Raw genomic sequence first — 19,730 nt, 5'->3', positions numbered from 1 at the left:
GCACTTACGACACATGTAATTCTAACGCTGTTATAGAGCTTATGAACTGTAAATCAACTTCTATTCACGGTTCAATGATTAACGACATTTTCACAACGATATTGTCATATTGTAATGTTATTAAGTATATCAAAGAAAACCAGACAATAAATAAATTATCTTAGAATTTTTAATCGGCAAAAAAGGTTCTGGCTTCACGGACATATAGTTACAATCGGCGATTTAGTTCTTACTTGCCTTTTTTTCTAATCATGATATTTACAATGCAATCATTGTTTATTTCTGTTTGGATCACTGTTTTAATGTATGACATGTAGTTTGGCCATACATTACCTTGGTTGTCGATAGGCCGTAAAACTCAAACAAACAAACAATTAATCACAGCCAAATACCCTCACGAGTTCTAGGAACAGAAACCTGTAAATATGAGTAAAAGAAGAAAAAAATAACTGGGCAGAAATGATCCGTCACTTGTCATAAGTCAGATAAGTCTAAAATCTGTTGAATGCATTTCCGGTTCATAGCAATTCCGCCAAGGTTCCATGACTAATGACCTTTTCACAACGACATTGTCATATTTCAATGATATGTTTGAAACATTATTATGGAGATGAATTATTATTTCTGATCGCGCGTAAAATACGCGAATTTTATTGCACGAAAATCAAGTTGCCTAAGTAATTGGTTTTAGGTTGGCATAAAATTATGTATGCAAATTAGGGAAAAAAGAAATCTTGAAGTAAAATAAGAAACTCAAACTGTTCAATGGTGGTATGATATAAATAAAGTAACTTTTGTAAATACTAATACGCCTCCTCCTGTTTTTGATAGAGAACAAATAAAATTCGTCAGCGGTGGGGTATCTTTAATTATTTATTTTTAAATTGTTCAGAAGCTGATAACTCTTGAGACTCTACAAAAGTATCAATCTCGTTTTACATTAACCATCTGAACAAAAACTTAAATCGTTTTGACTACGGTATGTACTTTAACATGTTTCTTATTACACCATATAGCTACTCTAATCCGACCTTTCAGTATACCCCTCCCCTTTCTCTCTCTTCCTCTCACTCCCTCTCTTCACATTTTCTTTGTTATTTTTATCTACTCTATTCTCGTCTTTCCGTGTGTGTATGCTATTGTAAGGTTTTCGTAAGCGTAGAATGAAAATGTCTCTGTTTTGTCTATTAATGTGTTACAAAATTTGAAGAAAATATATTACAAACAAGAATTCCATTAAAATGGAAGTGTCGCCTGCACAGCAGTTTAACACATCACAAAAATAGTTATTTACAGTTGAAAATATAGTTAATTACTATGTTATCAAGTCCCGTAACTCTTGTAAAAATTGACGGATTTTGATCACTATCAAACCAAACCGAGATATTATTGTTATAAAACCATGTACCAAATTTAGTTGAAATCGGACAATAAATACAAAAATTATCAAGCTAAACCATGGATTTATCTGTTTTGACGATTTTTAAGTCCCGCAACCCTAGCAAATATTGACGGATTTTGACGATTTTGGAATCCATCTGAGATCTCACCATGTATTTATCTGTTTTGACGATTTCAAAGTCCCGTTACTCTTGTAAATATCGAAATTTTTGATGAATATCGAATGTGATACCTATGTGTCGCTCTTGTGTTGCAGGCGACACAAAATGTGACTAGGTTACGTTAACGGTCATTGTATGAATCTAATAACATTGAATAAGACATTTACATATAATGTATATAAAACACTGAATTATGTTAACAGGTTTGTTTATATTTATTATTTTCTATATATAGAGTTTAGTTGATTTTGATGGCCTTGAACTTGAACTCTTGCGGATGGTTCACTGCCCGCGTTACAGGTTCAGTTGACGGCATATAAGCATCATCTTCAGGGAGAAGCTCGAATGTTTGAACCAATGAAGTCAAGAACAGGAAGAGTTCCATCCTCGCTAGACTTTCCCCGAAACATACCCTTCTTCCTGTTATCAAAAATGCGGAAAAGAGTTATGTCAATCCAAAGCCACAGTAAAACAATAAAATAATATTGATTAATTACCTTAGATTTGTATCAATCATGGTTTGATTTTTCTATTTTGAGAAGAAAAGGCGAATGAAATACTTAAAAAAAACCCGAAAAAAACCCAAAAAACAAATGTGATTTTATTCTTTACGATTGACAATTGGTTTTTGAATGTATTTTGATGTTTGACTGATCTGCTATTGTTTATATGATGAGTAAAATCAAATATTAACATAATATGTGGTTATTGATGCTCACCTAACGAAAAAGCCAGAACTGTATGCTCTTTTCCATTGAGTTTTCCATCTTCGCCGATAAATCTCTCTGGATTGAAAGTATGGGGATCTTCAAACAATGATTCCTCAAACAGCGCAGACTCAAGATTAGGGACCACGATGTCCTCTTTCCGTATGGTGTAGCCCCTAAATACGGTGTCGTGTTTTACTGCATGAAATAGTGCGAGTGGTGCTAAATTGGCCATGCGTAATGTCTCATGAATGAAAGCATCAGTGTATGGCATTTCCGGTTTGTCTGTCATTGATGGCGCACGTGACGATCCAATGACGTCATTAATTTCTTGACGTAATTTGGTCTGCACGTGCGTGTTACAAATTAAAAACAGTATCGCCCACTTGATTGTTGAAGAAGTTGTTTCAGTCCCAGCGAGAAACAACGCATATACGACATTTGTCAAGTTGTCATCTGAAAATTACAGAAAGATATCTTCCCATTTATATTCAGTACATAAAACCAAAGTCATAAATCATTTAGCGTTTGAAAAAATGAGACAACTTCAATCATGCATGAACATTTTATTTTCGCATTTGGTGTACTCCACATGTCACCTCATTTTAGTGATTTCTTTTTAAAATTTTAAGAAAGATTTTGTCAGTGTTTCAAACACTCATTCTGTAGATAATTTTTATTATTTTTTTTTCGGATTTTTTACGATATCAATTACAACATTGACTGATTTCTAAACGAAGTAATATCGGTGCTGTAAAGCATCGTTGAGTTAATTACCTATGGAAGAGGTACGGTTAATTAATTCTTATTAAACTACTTATACAGGACTGCGTTGATTAAATAATAGTATCATCATTGTAAGTTTCGTTTTAACCATACGTACCATCCAAGTAATCTGCCTTCCCTTGGGTCATTTCCTCTAGGATAAATGCGTCAATGAAGTCTCTGATGTTGTCTTTTTGGAATGTTGCTCGGTGTTTGTTTATTAGCTGTCGCAGGAAGCGCATTATGTTGTGAAAATTTGCGGAAATTGCTTCTAGTTTTACTATATCACCGGGGAGGAATCTATTAAACGGTAAAGTTTCATCGCAAATCTCAACTGCATTAATATGCCTTTATTGTAACTGGTTTTTTTTCCAACTCCATTCAATTAAACAACAAGATTCAACCTGGACCCAGTTGTTCAAAGGATGATTAGCTTAATCGCATGACTAGTGAAATTTTCATTTTTCATTTGCTGCAAAATTTGTGGTTATATCTTCACCAAGATCAGCAAGCAGCTAAAGAATGTAGTTCGTAGGAATTTAATTAAGTTTTGTAAAGTTGGTATCACCAGAAATCTTTAAAATGTGATTTAAAGATCGTCATTAAACTGTGATTAGCCTTATCACCTTTTTGAACAACAGGGCCCTGATAGCCATTTACTGAATATTTCTTTTCACATTTGTTTTCCATATGATGTCATTTGATTGGATAAAAATTGGTGTTCTCTTCCCATATTAAATGAAAGACTGATTATGCATTCAAAAAAAGAAAAACAAATTAAAAATAAAATACACAAGCAACTTTCATAAATGGTAGTCCGGACCATATTATATAATGATATATATTAATATTTCACATGAATGCATTGCACCTTCCGTAAGAATCGAATGTTAAACATGAATCAAGGTGGCAACTAACGAAGTTATATAATTTACGCGTGTATAGTTTACTGAAGGATATCACGAAATTAACCACCCGCTAAAATGTCCAAGTTTACAGTATTTATGGCATCGTATTACCTACCTGACAGTTGGTAAAAATATTACTACGGCTGCTTTAGAAAGTAATTTAAAATGGTAGTCTATCATCCACATAAGCTTCTGGAAGTTTTCGTCGTCATGGGCGTATCTCTCCCCAAAACAAATGCTGCAGATGACGTTAGAAACACTGATTTGTGCAGTTGTTCTCAAGGAAAATGCATCTCCGTTGTTTTTACCTATTACTTCTAAGAAGACGGATACTTCTTCGAGAATTTTATTCTCCAAAGACCTTTTTCCAAATCCGAATTCTCTGAGTACTCGCATAGAAAATGTCCGTGTGTTCTTCCAAAACTCTCCGGAACTACGGATAAGACCTGCAACGTTCGAAAAAAAAATATAAATAAATCGGAAACATTAACCGTACTGAAAATCAGTTTAAACATCAGTGGGGATGGATGTTAGGGAGAGAAGGGGACGATCTCCCCAATGTTACCGTGATTTATTATGTAGTTTTGGTTCATAAACATCAATATATATATTTCAATTTTATTATTAACTTATGTTGACAAAATAAATTCTTAAACTTTGAAGTTTTTAAAGTTGCTATTAGGGCTATTAACAATAAGCGGTATACGTATACGCACAAGTATACGGATACGTATTTGAAGGGGAGCAATCATTATTTGTACTTTTTTCTAAATTTAAAATTAGACTTATAATATCGTCACAGGATAGCTACCTGCTTGAACTAGAATGCACTATCATTGCATGGCACGTGTGTACCTTGGTGAACTTGTATGTACGTTAGTAATTAGTGTGGTTCATTATGGTTCCTGATTTCGGTCATGTCGTTTGACGAGCCCGCTATGCGACAGTGAGCCAAGCGAAGAGCGACAATGAGCAATTCGAAAAACACACTGTCGCATGACGCATCATCGCTCTTCGCACGTCGCACTGTCGCATGGCGCTTTGTGGCCAATGCTGCAAGCAAAGAGGCGTTGGTGCGATAATGCGTTGTCGCATGGCGAATTGTCGCCCTTCACTTAGAGCATTGTTGCATGGCCAATTGTCGCAATGTCGTATAGCACATCGTCGCACTGTTTCATGGTAAAGCGCCGTACGAAGAGCCACAATACACCATATATCACATGGCGCATTGACGCATGCCTGTCGCATTGTCGCACCAGCCTCTATAATGTTTGGTTCGATGAACCACAATAATGACTAGCGTGAGGTTCCGCTCCTTAACGGTGGTATACAAGTGCAATGATCGTGTATTCTAAGTCAAACAGGTAGCTATCAGCAGACTACATTGAACAATACACGCTTAGACATTCACAACCAATCAAATCCAACCAAAATAAATTAGAATATTATAAGTCTAATTATAGATTTAGAAAACTCAAATAATGATCGCTCCCCTTCAAATACGTATCCATATTGTAAATAGCCCTACTATTACAAAAGAAAGCCCTTTGCAGTATAATGGTTACAATTCAAAAAATCTATTTTGAAAAGAATAATATACAGAAATGCCCATTCATTATAAAAAGTATGTCACACATAAATGAAATGTGTCGTAAACAAACATAGCTTGTATATCAGTATGATACTCATGCATTTAAACTAATTTATATATGTAAGTAGAATGAAATAGGATGCACCAATAGTGTCGTCTGCTTCACCGACGAAATATTAATGATATAAATATTTAGGTTTTAAGCTGACAATGCAAGTGTTGAATTAAGAATAAAAAAGAAGTACACTTGTATTTCAAGAATCGTTTATGAGGCATCCCTGTCGCGCCATTTTTGTTTCTCTCTCTATCGGTAATCCGACGCGCTCACCGACCCCAATATGTACATAAACATCTAGCAGTTATTCATTATGTATCACCTTCTAGCCTTACCTGTAAAGATGTATAGGGCTTGTTAAAGCTGACAATGCAAGTTAAAATTATTAAAATGATTTTTTTTTTAAATAAGTGTACTCGAATTTCAAGAATCGTTTATGAGACATTCCCCGGTTGAGGACAGCCATTTTTGTTTTATATTCCGACGACTCACCGACCCCTATATAAAGCGCGTGAATCGACACACGTGCGCTCATTCATGTACATATACACCTAGCAGTCCTCAGTATATATCACCTACAAATAGGTAAACAAAATCCTCACCTGTAAAACGATATGGGACTTGTTTTAGCAAGAAAACATGTCAACTCCTCTAAGTTGTCATTTAGATGTTTCTCAAAATAAAATTTCAACGCAAGTGAATAGAAATCCAAACAATAATACGTCCACATATCTCCACGTATATCATCGTACTCGATGCACTCAACTGACCATATACACGTGACTATAGTACCTGACCCGAAAGAGCGACAACTATCAAGGACACACACGTGTCGATATACATGTACATGCACGTGTAAAACCTAGTGTATATTGAAGTGTTTTATTAGTTCGTATTGGACATATGTTGGGATATAGCTGACAACACATTCATCTATTACTTCAATGAAATATTGTCAGGTGAGTGCAGTGTTTATTTTCAATTTGACATTGTTATTTGCAATATCGGGGCATGTGTATCTGAGACAAGACATGTTTAGAATGACACACGTGTGTCAAGTGTCCCATGCTTTATATAGGGGGTTTGCCAGTGAAGGTTACTAAGCAGAGCAAAAGAAAAATGGCTGCCTCTTCCTTAGATACCGCACTGTCATAACTAGGGGATGTCTCATAAACAATTTTCGAAAAAAATATTTCGTTATCTTTTTTTTTAAATTTCAAATGCATGTTTTTAACTTGCATTGTCAGCTTTAAAGAAAGAAAACATGTAAATTCCTCTAAGCTGTAATTTAGATGTTTCACAAAATGAAGTTTTGAATACAAATGAATAGAAATCCAAATAATATTCATCGATGTAATTCCACGTATAGTATCGTGCCTGATGTACTCGAATGGCCACGTGCAGGTGACCATTTGTCCTGAACAAGTGACTTTTCCATATATAAACTACCAAAGACACACACGTGTACATGCATGCGTAAAGCCTTGTGTATATTAAAGTGTTTTATTAGCTCGCAGTTGACAGATTTTGGTATCTAGCTGAAAATATTACTTCAATAAAACCTTGTCAGGTGAGTGCAATGTTTATTATCAGTTTGAAAATGGTATCTGCAATTAGAATTTGCGAGTTTTGTTTACGTTATAATCAAAATGCATATCACACGTGGAAAGAAGGTAAGAAATATTAATTCATTACTTTTTAATCAAATGTATAGATCTAGGTCCTTGGAAACATTATTTGAAAGCACAAACCATTTCATTCATATATGGCACGGCCTCAGTTTACACGCAAATACGTCTTGGGTATATCGTTTTGTAGAGCCAGTCAGGTGTTACGTAATCGTTACACCTTGAACAGCGAACGTTCAACTGATTGAACGAGTGTGTGGTTCACACGTTTTATCTAAGCAGAGTTAAAACTGAAATGGCGACTGCTCTCAGAAATGCAAGGGATTGTCTCAAAAACGAATTTAGGAAAAATATATTATTACATATTATTATATTTATAATTATTTAAAAAAAAAATATCAAATGCATTCTATTTATGTTGCATTGTCAGATAGGCCAAACATAAAACATATACTCACCTTTTCCCTTACTTGTTTTCATTGATACATAATCAGGTATTGGTCTCTCCGAAAAGACGTCAGCTTGCTTCACAAACGCCTCTTTTAAAGCCTCGTAGCCATTGATGACTACCATGCGTCTGCTGCCTAGCTGTAAGCTGAACACGTCACCATATTTTCGCCGAAGTTGGTTAAATAACTTTGATCTGTCACTAGATAAGAACAATGGGAAGTTTCCAACGACGGGGTATCCTGGCGGCCCGGGAGGACAATTGTTAGGGATATGGAAGAGTTTCATAAGAAACAAGACAGCAACAATACACAGAGCTATTGTCAGCGGATCCATAGTAAACACAGCGTCTAATATTTAAGATAGGTGGCGACCAGACACGTAAAAGTATGTATGAACAAGTCTCGTAAAACACAACTTAAATAACTTAGATAACAACAGAGCCAATGCAATCCAAACTAGATTTCTCACTATGTGTTGATGTAGTATAAGATATATGCAAAGTGCGAACTAGTTACATTACCTACCTCTACCTTTTATGTAGTGTTATCCTTTAATGCTGAGTTTATTGATGACCTCAAATGAACTGTTGATGATAAGATGACACAGTTAAGAGTGCAAGTCCGTCCCACAGGCTACATGTACACTGTATATATGACAACACTTATGTTACAGATTATGACTTACATGCAGCGTCGTATATTCTACATTCTGAAATCATCGAGATTTTTGCTGAAATAACTGTAGATTCCCGAGGAGCTCCAGACTACATATACAATGGATATAAAGTCTGAATAAACTATAAAATTTATTGTGAATAAATAATCTCATATGAGTGACTATGGAGGATAAAACCGGGATATCTCAGCTGAAAGTCGCTTGCTACGCTAACATGTCCGAGATATCTCGGTTTTACCCTTCCTTTACAGATTTCTTTATTCAGATTTCTTTATTACGCTCTGACACACTTACGTGTGTAACAAGAGGTCAAATCAGTGTATTACATTTTGACATGACGGAACACAATCAACATAGCATTAGTATAATACAATCAACACAACATAAGTATAATACATAATAAAATGGACTTAATTGATCTAATTATTATAAATGAATTTCTCTAATTTCTCAATAAACCTGCTAAGTTGCGAAAGAATACGTACGTTACACAGTGAAATTAGACCTTTCATTTTTGTTAGATTAGGGTTCGTAAAATAATATTTTGGTATATGTATTTGCCTAATTTGATGAACTGATATGCGAGTACAATTAAATAAGTAATGGAATTCGTCACCAATACCGTTAGAACAAAGAGGACAAATTCTCTCATTGCGTGGTATATTAGCCCATCGTCCCGTTTCTATGGGCAAATGTAAATTAGAAGTACGAAATTTAACAACATCTATCTTTTTCATTCAGTTTCAATTGATAATTCTCCATTTGAAAATCGTTTTTAAAAACTGAATACATTTTACCTTTTGATGACAAATTCATATCATTAAACCACCTTTGAATAAATTGATCCTGAAGTATTTGTTTAATGGTAAACTTTAAATATATTTTGTTCAATGTACAAGATTCCTGAATATTCCATACAAAATTTAAGCCTGTCTCGTACCCGAATACTCTTATTGACGAGATTAGTAATTTGGTATGCTGTATGCGACGTCACAAAAAGATTATGACGTCATTATTTACCATGACATAAGGAGAAATAAATTAATGGAGGAAACTACATGCATACATGCTCTCCCTCACCACCAAACGCTAGCCCACACTACTCCTTCCTTCCTTAAACTACATACTAACTTAGTTTAATTTTCCAAGCTTTTAATTTTGAAGAACCAAAAGTAACGGGTCTGTTTAAACTGGATATATTCGGGGGAAACAATTCCACATTAGCCATGCATTCATGTTCAATCTATTCATTTTATATACATATCAAAGCACACAACTTATTAGATATATGATTTTGTCCATATTGTCTTTGACCATTGTGAAATGCATATATATCAATGTACTTCTCCGTGCCCAATTATCATAAAACCTAACATAGGTAGAAGAAACAGCCAAATTAACTTGATAAAATACTCTACAAGTTTGGAATGAAGTCATCTACGTCTAAATCTTAAAATTACTATCATATACATCATGTTTTAAAATTATATTTAGAAACGGGGAGACAACACAGGTACATACTCTACAATGACCTTATAGATTCATTAATAGTGTTCCTGTATATATCGTATTTATAATGATAGGAATGTACAAATATGTCCATTTATATACATTATTATGTTCTATACATAGCGGTTAATTGATTTGGATGGCATTGAACTTGAACTTTTGCGGACGATTCACTACCCCCGTTACAGGTTCCGTTGACGGTATAGCGTCATCATCTTCAGGCAGAAGCTTGAATCTTTGAACCAATGACGTCAAACACAGACTTCCCCGGAAACATAACCTTCTTCCTCTGTTAAAAATGCGAAAGCATGTTACGTACAACCAAATATGATAAATATTATAACTCGAATAAATAATAATTCTATTAAATTTTGTTGCAAACCTGATCCTCCATTTCGTGTTGAAAGGTGAATAAAATACTAAAAGTTCAGAAGTACTTTATGAAGCATGTATATATGACACACCGGGAAAGCATACTTTCAAATAGTTGCTTTGCCAGTGGAATTAATGGTCTCTGGTTGAGTGAAAAATAGAAACGATGAATATTTGAGCTACAGACCATAAATAATAGTCATCGGTTAATCAATGTAAGTTTAATTATCATAAAAATAATTTAAAAAAAATCTTTTTTGCATTTTGTACATGCGTAATCACTACTTCATTCCATAAAGGCATATAGCACATAGTGCCACAGACAAAACTGAAATCGTTTTGGCTATGGTATGTACTTTAACATATTTCTTGTATTACCATGTAGCTATACTCTAATCCGACCTTTCAGTGTACATGTACCCCTCCTCTTTTTCTCTCTTCCTCTCACTCCATCTCGACCCCTTTTCTTTGTTGTTTTTTTCTACTCTTTTCTTGTCTCTCCGTGTATATATGATATTGTAAGGTGTGGGTTACATTAATGGCATTGTATGATTCTAAGAACAATGATGGACATTTACATATAATGTATATAAAACACTCAGTTATAGTAACAGGTTTATCTATCTTTATAATATGCTATATATGGCAATTAGTTGATTTTAATGGCCCTGAACTTGAACTCTTGCGGATGGTTCACTACCCCCGTTACAGGTTCAGTTGACAGTATAGTGTCATCATCTTCAGGGAGAAGCTTGAATCTTTGAACCAATGACGTCATAAACAGAAAGAGTTCCATCCTCGCCAGACTTTCCCCGAAACATACCCTGTTATCAAAAACGCGAAAGAAAGTTATTTAAAACCAAATATACAGTTTAATAATAAAATGATATTTAAACATTCTCTTAGGTTTCTATCAAACCTGATTTTCCTTTTTGGAAAGAAAGACGAATAAAATACAATAAGTTCAGAAGTGCTTATGAAACACATATATATGCTAAGGAAATATAACTTAAAAAAGATAGTATAATGCAAAAAAAAATATCGCTTCATTTTCAAGGATCTTTCAAATGCTTAACTCTGGTGAGATTTGTTTAAAAAAATAAAACTTTTGAATTTGCTTTATTCTATACGATAAACGAGGAACTTTCTTATCTATTCAGGCTAATCTGCTACTGTTTACTAGTATAAAATAAAGAAAAATACGATATTAACATCTACAGTTCTTGATGCTCACCTAAAGAAAATACCAGAACTGTATGTTCTTTTCCTTTGAGTTTTCCGTCTTCGCCGATGAATCTCTCTGGATTGAAAGTATGGGGATCTTCAAACAAGGATTCCTCAAACAGCGCAGACTCAAGATTAGGGACCACGATGTCCTCCTTCCGTATGGTGTAGCCCCTGAATACGGTGTCGTGTTTTACTGCGTGAAATAGAGCTAGTGGAACTAAATTGTCCATGCGTAATGTCTCATGAATGAAAGCATCAGTGTATGGCATTTCCGGTTTGTCTGTCATTGATGGTGCACGTGACGATCCAATTACGTCATTAATTTCTTGACGTAATTTGGTCTGCACGTAAGGGTTACAGATTAAAAACAGTATCGCCCACTTGATTGTTGAAGACGTTGTTTCGGTGCCAGCGACAAACAATCCATATAAGACATTTGTCAAGTTGTCATCTGAAAAATACATTAAGCATCTTCCCATTCGTATCTAATAGTTCAAACCAAAGTCATTTAAAGTAAATGGATATGCACTCATTTGGCATTCGAAAAAAAAAGATACTAAATGTACTTCAATCATGCATGAACATTTTATTTTCGCATTTGGTGTAATTTACATGTCTGATAACCTTACGTGGTGTTTTTATCAGATTTTATGTAAGATTTTGTCTGTGCTTCATATGCTCATTCTCATGGCTTTTCATAATTTTGTCTCATCTTGTACGTTATCTTTTACAACATTGACTGATTTCTAAACGAAATAAAACCGGTGCTATAAAGCATCATTGAGTTAATCACCAATAAGTGAGCTAAGGTGTCATTAAATGTTAATAAAACGATTTTAAAAAATAGTACCATTTGTCCCGTTTTAACTATACATACCATTTAAGTAATCTTCATTCCCTTGATCCATTTTCTCTTGGATAAACGCGTCAATTAAGTCTCTGATGTTGTCCTTTTGGAATGTTTCTCGGTGCTTGTTTATTAGTTGTTTCAGGAAGCGTAATATGTTGTGGAAATTCGTAGACATTGCATCTAGTTTTACTATATCACCGGGGAGGAATCTATTAAACGTAATGTTTCAACCCAAATCATAACTGCATACAATGCCTTTATTGTATCTGGTATGTTTTTGTATTTCAATACCAATCAATTAAACAGCAAGATACAACCTGGGCCCAGTTTTTCAAATGATGATTAGCTTAACCACAAGACCAGTGAATTGTTCATTTCTCATTTGCTGCAAAATTTGTGATTATATCTTCGCGAAAATTAGCACGCAGATAAAAAGAGCAGTTCTAAAGAATCTCATAAAATGTTGTAAAATTCGTATCCCCAGATATCTTTAAAACTTGATTTATAAATTGTCGTGAAACTGTGATTAGCCTAATTACCTTTTGAACATCTGGGCCCTGATAGCCAATTTTGGGTTTTTTCACATTTGTTTTCCATATAATGTCACTTGATTGGATAAAAATTGTTGCTCTGACCCCATATTAAATGAAAAATTTATTGTACATACAAAATAGAAATAAATGACATAAGCAACGTTAATGAATAGTAGTCTGACCTGTATCAAATTCAGTCTTTGCATATTTCAGAGTTACCTGCCCTTGCGTATAGGTGTTGATTGTGACGTCATATGTTTGCGAGCGTAACGTCATACATTTCTGAGAAAACGACATAAATTGCGCTCACAAAATAATGACGTAACAGTCGATTTCTATCCGCAAGGGGGCTAACTCTTTAATTAGCAAAGACAGAATAATGATATGTATTCATATTTTACATTCATACCATACACCATTCATAAAAATCAAAGGTTAAACATGAATCAAGGTGGCAACTAACGGAGTTTTATAATTTACGCGTGTGTAGTTTACTGAAGGATATCACGAAATTAACCACCGGCTAAAATGTCCAAGTTTACAGTATGTCTGTCATCGTATTACCTACCTGACAGTTGGGAAAAATATTACTACGGCGGCTTTAGAAAGTAATTTAACATGGTAGTCTATCATCAACATAAGCTTCTGGAAGTTGTCGTCGTCATGGGCGTATCTCTCCCCAAAACAAATGCTGCAGATGACGTTAGAAACACTGATTTGTGCAGTTGTTCCCAATGAAAAGGCATCTCCGTTATTTTTCCCTATCACTTCTAAGAAGACGGATACTTCTTCGTGGATTTTATTTTCCATTGATCTTTTTCCAAATCCGAATTCTCGGAGTGCTCGCATAGAAAATGTCTGTGTCCGGAACTACGGACAAGACCTGCAACGTTTAAAAAGAATGACAAGACATTATGAATAAAGAAATAAATACCCCTACTAAAATTTCAAAAAAGGTACGAATAACAGGAAATTATTATGAATAAATCGAAAACATTACAATCATTAACTTGATTGTCATATTCTTATGTAGGTGTGGTACGATGTTGGTGTAAACATCAATATGTATATTTCATTTTCGCTGGTAATCTATGTTGACATAACAAAATCTTAAACTTTTCAGTATTAAACATTGTTAAGATTATAACAGATAGCCCTTTGCAGGCATAATGCTTACACTTCACAAGATCTATTAGACTATTTTTTTTCTCGCTTTAGAAAGAAATATGCCGACTCTTCTTTTATAAAGAAAGTATGGCAAACATAGAAAAAAAATCGTCATAAATAGTCATAGTCTGCATATCATTACGATACATATGCATTTAATCTAATTAAAATATGTAAGTAAAATGAAATAGGATGCACCAAATGTGTCGTCTGCTTCACTGACGACAACCGCCATTAATAATGTGAACATTTATATTTTAACTAGGTCAAACAGAAAACATACACTCACATTTTCCTTTACTTGTTTTCATAGATACACAATCAGGTATTTGTCTCTCCGAGAAGACGTCAGCTTGCTTCACAAACGCCTCTTTTAAAGCCTCATAGCCATTGATGACCACCATACGTCTGCTGCCTAGCTGTAAACTGAACACGTCGCCATATTTACCTCGTAGTTGGTTAAATAACTTTGATTTGTTACCAAATAATAAAAGAGGAAAGTTCCCAACGATTGGATAGCCTTTAGGCCCCGGTGGACCGTTGTCGGAGGAATGCATTAGTTTCAGAAGAATAAAAACTCCAAAAATGCAGAGAGCTATAGTACACGGTTCCATACTGAATACAGCCTATCATCTATGCTACTTCTAGGAATACTGTTCAATCACACGTTTATCACGATTGGTTGATGTAGTACTTAAAGTTGTATGGTCTATCACTTTCGCTCTTTTTGTCATAGTAAAAACTGTTTAAGTGTTATACATATTTTTCTCCGTTTGTATGAGTTTTAAACTTTCTAATTTTACCACTTTTTATAAAGTTGCAGCACTGGAAGTATTTTTAATTATAAAAGTAAAAAAATCTTTTTAACGTGTACACGTGAAAAATAGGATCGAAAGAAGCCGAATCATTCCGAACTCTTCCGAACTCTTCCGAACATCGTCGCGACTATCTCGAAGTAACACGAGAGTTGTGAAACCAAGAGAAATGTCAACTAATTTTCATAAACAAAACATGTGGTCGACCTCAGCTGACTATACCTACAAAGAAAAGAAAGCTCGCACATTACAATATTTGATACACACCATATTAAATTACGGCATTTGTGAATTAGATGTTTCAAATACTCGCTCTGTGGACATATACCAGCATGAAGGAAAACGTAAACAAACACATGTGAGCTTACGTTAGTTACCTGGATCACCACGTGCAGGACGTGTTGACTTCAGTCACGTGATACGATTCGGAATTCCGACATAACCCGAAGGTACTGAACATGGCGGTGATTGAGGGCGTTTTATTCGAATCCAGGAATAATAGTATCCCTAGATTCCGGCTCTCTTATAGGCTGACATATGCTTTTGGGGAGCTTAATCATCAAGTTACATGTCCATGTTCAAATATCAAATGTTAAAAACGACATATCGTTTCAGTGAAAATTACAAGAAATACAAACTTTAAAATCACATCAGGGGGAAATCTCTCACACATTCTTCTGTACATTTGTATTAATTACATACACGATGCACGAATGCCATCTTTCATTACTGGTTTCAACTATATATGAAACCAGTGATGGTGTGTGTATGTGTTGTGTTTTTTGTTATTCTAAAGACTATTCTACTTTGTCAGGAAGATGGCGTTAGGAAGATGAAACGTAATGGGGGGGGGGGGGGGGGGGGGGGGGGGGGGGGGGGGGGGGGGGGGGGGGGGAGGGCGGGGGGGGGGGGGGGGGGGCGGGGGGGGGGGGGGGAAGGTAAATCTCTCACACATTCTTCTGTACATTTGTTAATTACATACAAGATGCACGAATGCCATCTTACATTACTGGTTTCAACTATATATGAACCATGATGGTGTGTGTATGTGTGTGTTTTTGTTATTCTAAAGACTATGCTACTTTGTCTGACATAACATGATACGTAGGTGCCCTAAGAAAAATTGACGGAGGCCTACATACATAATTTAGACGGACTACAAATAGATGCATACATGAATTGCCGCACATGGACAAAACTATCTGTGATGACACACATACTCATTCACCCAGATAGGGCTCGACTTCCAATAGAATTTTGTGTAGATTATACGAGCTGGATGGAATGTACTTTTTTGCATACTAGAGTTATTTGCCCTTTTGTGTAAGTTGTTATTAATTGTTACGTCATATGTTTTGGAGAAAAAGGAATCAGTTTTGCACACATAGTAATGACGTCACAATTCGAATCGAACCCAAAGGGAGAGAACTTTGTAATATGCATATTTTTTTGTGATTTCCCAAAAACCTTTGATAGAATTTGTCATATAAACAAACTTCGACACTATGAACTAAATTGAACATTACTTATCTGGATAGCCAATTATTTGTCGTGCAGAAATGAAAATATAATATTGCAATTAATTTTTATTTGTTTTCATACTAAAACCGACTTTCTTATTGAACATATTTTATATCATTAAGTAGTCTGCAAATTTAACTATAAGCATTGACGTCACTATTTTTTAACTTCATCGGGGTATACGCGGATTTACACAGTTTGCAAACAAAATTTCTTTCATACCCCAATGAAGTTAAAAATAGTGATATCAATGCTTAGATAAATTCCAAATCTGTTTTGAAAAATATTAATGCAGGTGTGTCACAGGGATCTGTCCTAGGATCTCTATTTTTCCTTATTTATATCAACGATATGTCAACCGAACTTACCTCACTATATGTCGTTTTTTTGCTGACGACACCTCATTAGCATACGTCTAAACATTACGTATACATTGTACCAGATATCGCAATCGTTATTGCATATCTCAAATGGCATGTGTAGAGATAATAAGTCAATCAATCAATATTTTATTTTAGTGTCACGCATCGTAAAAATACAGCCATTGATAAAATAAATGTCCAAGTAATTTGATGCCCAGCCAATATCGGCTTATGAGACAATTATGAAAATATACATGGAGTTAAAAGTCCTCATTGTTATACATAATAAAACTATGTTAAAAATCACATGTGAAGCACAAAATTAAAATTTCATCATGGTATCATTTAAGACAATTCTTTATAATTTTAAAATTAGCCTTCTTCGTTTCATCATTAGATAGATTGTTTTAGATAATAGAAATTGAAGTTCATTATCACAGAATAAATAAAACATTTTTTTTCAATTGAAGTGAGCTCATTAAAATAACTGCAACAGTTCGTTCGCTGCTATTTCGAACAGATAGAGTCCGATATCGCTATAAACAGGGCAGTTACAGAGAAAATGAGGTTCATCTTCCACTTTATCTGGACAAAAAGGACATTTACGCTGCTCCACTGGCAAGTTCGTGTATCGCCCAGTTTCTAACAGTAAAGGGAGACCACCTAGTCTAAGCTTGGCGAGGTGGCTGCGGTAGTGACGTGGTATGTTCCATGATCTTGTCATTTTTGTATATTCTGTATGATCACAATACCCGTGTTTTCGCTCCACAATTTGCTGAACCAAACGGTTTCGTAATTCCTGTTAATAGCGATAGATATTTTTTGCAATTTGCATTTTTACCGATGTTTGGTTATCGACAATATTTAATACGTTGAGTTTTTTCCCTAGTTTACGGAGTCTCGTTTCCCAAGAATTTCTTCTCCTGGAAGACCAAATATACACCCTATGAAGAAGTCGACCCGTATCAACAGTACGTAACCTACAGTAAAGTCTTAAAACATCCTTGTGTTGTTTTGCCTGACATGATTTCCATCCAAAATCTCCAAGAACTCCATCATTTGGCGTATATTTATTAACTCCAAGATAAGCTTTCATCGCTCGACTTTGTATGTTATCTATTAATCGTTGTTCCGCTATCCCCCAGATACAGGATCATTATAACATAATTGCTTGTATACAATGTATGTTATTCCTCCAGGAGCGATATATTTACTTATTACAACTCCAAGTGGCTGGCTGATTTAGCTCAAACCAGATTCCCAGATATTTATACTTGTCTTTGATGTCAATCGGAGTGTTTTCCAAAGAGAAAGTGGTGCTCGTTAAAGGTGCAGAAGAATGATGGAAGTGAACTACGTTCGATTTACTGTGGTTTACAGATAGTTTCCATTTTTTACACCATGAACCGACAAGATCAATTAGGAGTTGGAGTTTGTCTGGAGTTGATGCGAGTTATACAATATCGTCTGCATAGAAAAGAGAAGAGATGTTAAAATCATCTACAATGTTTCCAATATCGATATCACGAAGTTCTTTGATCAAGTCATTAATATACAAAGAAAAGAGTGTCGTTGAAGCCAAACATCTCTGCAATAGTGAACACAAAAAAAAAATCACCTATAACTTTATACATATATGAGCTAGTTATTGAATAAAAATATTTTACATGTATTTATTGATCCAAAGTAGCACTATTCAAAGTGGGGTTCAGAAGTCTGATTCTACAGTAAATCATAAATACGGGGATTAAATGTAGAAACAAAAGAAGTTACTGGCATTATCATTATATAAGATGGGTTTGTCCGAAATGTCCTAGTGGTCAATGTCACGTCATACTAGATCTGTTATTTCATTGGTTATTTGTTATTTACCGGTAATTTGCACCCGGCTTGACCCAAGGTACGTATACGTAGCTATATTTAGGTTCTTTGTGCCATGGACGAACCCGTTAGAGAGATCGAAATCCTGTAAGTATGCTTCTTCATTTGTTTAATTATAAATGAGCTTAAAACTATATTTGTTCATATTTGTCCGATGGATGTGCGTTTCTGATTACATCTTGTATTTATACGATTGATTAAAATAAGAAAATAAATTGAATTATAAATGACGGACCATGTTGTCTTGTACACGTATTGTTCATTCTAATTGTCTGGTTTAATAATGTTCAGGACATACTATAACAGAAAACATCTTTCAGAGTATTATATATATACATATGCATCCATGTTACTAAAATTAAATCACCTGTGTAAGTATGTGTACGTAGAGTCCGATCGCGATAAACTCACTACAACGCGTTACGCACGGACGAGTGCTTAGTCCGAACCCAATCCACACCTCGAAAAGGTAAACTTTCACAGGGGCATGGTATTATTTACAGTTTATACATACTATGTTCATGAACCCAACAGGTTGTCCATAAACTATTTAAGGTATTTTAGGAGAATCGATAAAACTTAACTACATATGTACATGTAGATAATGTTCAAGTACATGAAAATGATTAAGATTAGTCTATGAACCACACTGGTGGGTCCAAAATATATATATATATAAACTGTATCTAATTCTCATATCCCTGTGGCACATTTTATCGATAAATTATGTTGCATATCAGAATTTGATATTTTGTTCAAGTTGAAGAATAAGCGACCGGACTTTTGACCTACATGTACCTGTCAGAATTCCATATTTGCAGACACAATGTTCTAGGTTACATTAACAACGATTCCTTTTTAAATCATTTTATTGGCAAGATGAGGGTAAGGTCATTATTATTTCTGATTCGTCAGAGGAACATGTAACGGATTTGGTGTCAATTTGCACTAATAAGTAAGAAGTATCGTTGTATCAATTTCCTCCGATGGTCTTCAAAATTACGTAAATGAGAATTTCTTTATATCTGTTATGAATTAGAGGTCGTTATACCTTTATGTACCAACGGAAAATGGTATACTTCCGTAAAATGTCTTGAAAATGTAAAATGGGTCCTTTTAAATGTAGACTAACTAATCATGCCCCAATTGTTT

At 34.7% G+C, this 19,730-nt stretch overlaps 2 protein-coding genes across 2 annotated transcripts; both read right to left on the bottom strand.

The window, feature by feature from the left end:
* Positions 1 to 24: 24 nt before the first annotated feature.
* On the bottom strand, positions 25 to 14,556 carry LOC138327035 (cytochrome P450 2B2-like). The gene is made up of 7 exons (XM_069273026.1): positions 14,289 to 14,556; positions 13,619 to 13,715; positions 7,675 to 8,018; positions 4,058 to 4,388; positions 3,153 to 3,334; positions 2,282 to 2,725; positions 25 to 1,982 (listed from the first exon to the last, which is right to left on the bottom strand). Exons 1-7 carry the CDS (start codon positions 14,554 to 14,556, stop codon positions 1,801 to 1,803), a joined length of 1,848 nt encoding a protein of 615 aa, XP_069129127.1. The 3' UTR covers positions 25 to 1,800.
* On the bottom strand, positions 11,197 to 13,537 carry LOC138327599 (cytochrome P450 2B2-like). The gene is made up of 2 exons (XM_069273809.1): positions 12,327 to 13,537; positions 11,197 to 11,900 (listed from the first exon to the last, which is right to left on the bottom strand). Exons 1-2 carry the CDS (start codon positions 12,472 to 12,474, stop codon positions 11,437 to 11,439), a joined length of 612 nt encoding a protein of 203 aa, XP_069129910.1. The 5' UTR covers positions 12,475 to 13,537; the 3' UTR covers positions 11,197 to 11,436.
* Positions 14,557 to 19,730: the final 5,174 nt, after the last annotated feature.

Source organism: Argopecten irradians, chromosome 7, assembly GCF_041381155.1.
Source record: "Argopecten irradians isolate NY chromosome 7, Ai_NY, whole genome shotgun sequence".
Lineage (NCBI taxonomy): Eukaryota > Metazoa > Mollusca > Bivalvia > Pectinida > Pectinidae > Argopecten > Argopecten irradians.
This window is presented reverse-complemented; position numbering and strand designations above follow the sequence as displayed.

What these genes read in the sequence shown, in the direction of transcription:
- LOC138327599 (XM_069273809.1), bottom strand. Translation starts at nt 12,474, where the DNA reads ATGTCTACGAATTTCCACAACATATTACGCTTCCTGAAACAACTAATA. An exon ending in GAATGAAGATTACTTAAATG is followed by an intron (nt 11,901 to 12,326) that starts GTATGTATAGTT and finishes TGTATTTTTCAG; the next exon opens with ATGACAACTTGACAAATGTC.
- LOC138327035 (XM_069273026.1), bottom strand. Translation starts at nt 14,556, where the DNA reads ATGCATTCCTCCGACAACGGTCCACCGGGGCCTAAAGGCTATCCAATC. An exon ending in GAAAACAAGTAAGGGAAAAG is followed by an intron (nt 4,389 to 7,674) that starts GTGAGTATATGT and finishes CGAACGTTGCAG; the next exon opens with GTCTTATCCGTAGTTCCGGA. An exon ending in ATATTTTTACCAACTGTCAG is followed by an intron (nt 3,335 to 4,057) that starts GTAGGTAATACG and finishes ACCGTTTAATAG; the next exon opens with ATTCCTCCCCGGTGATATAG.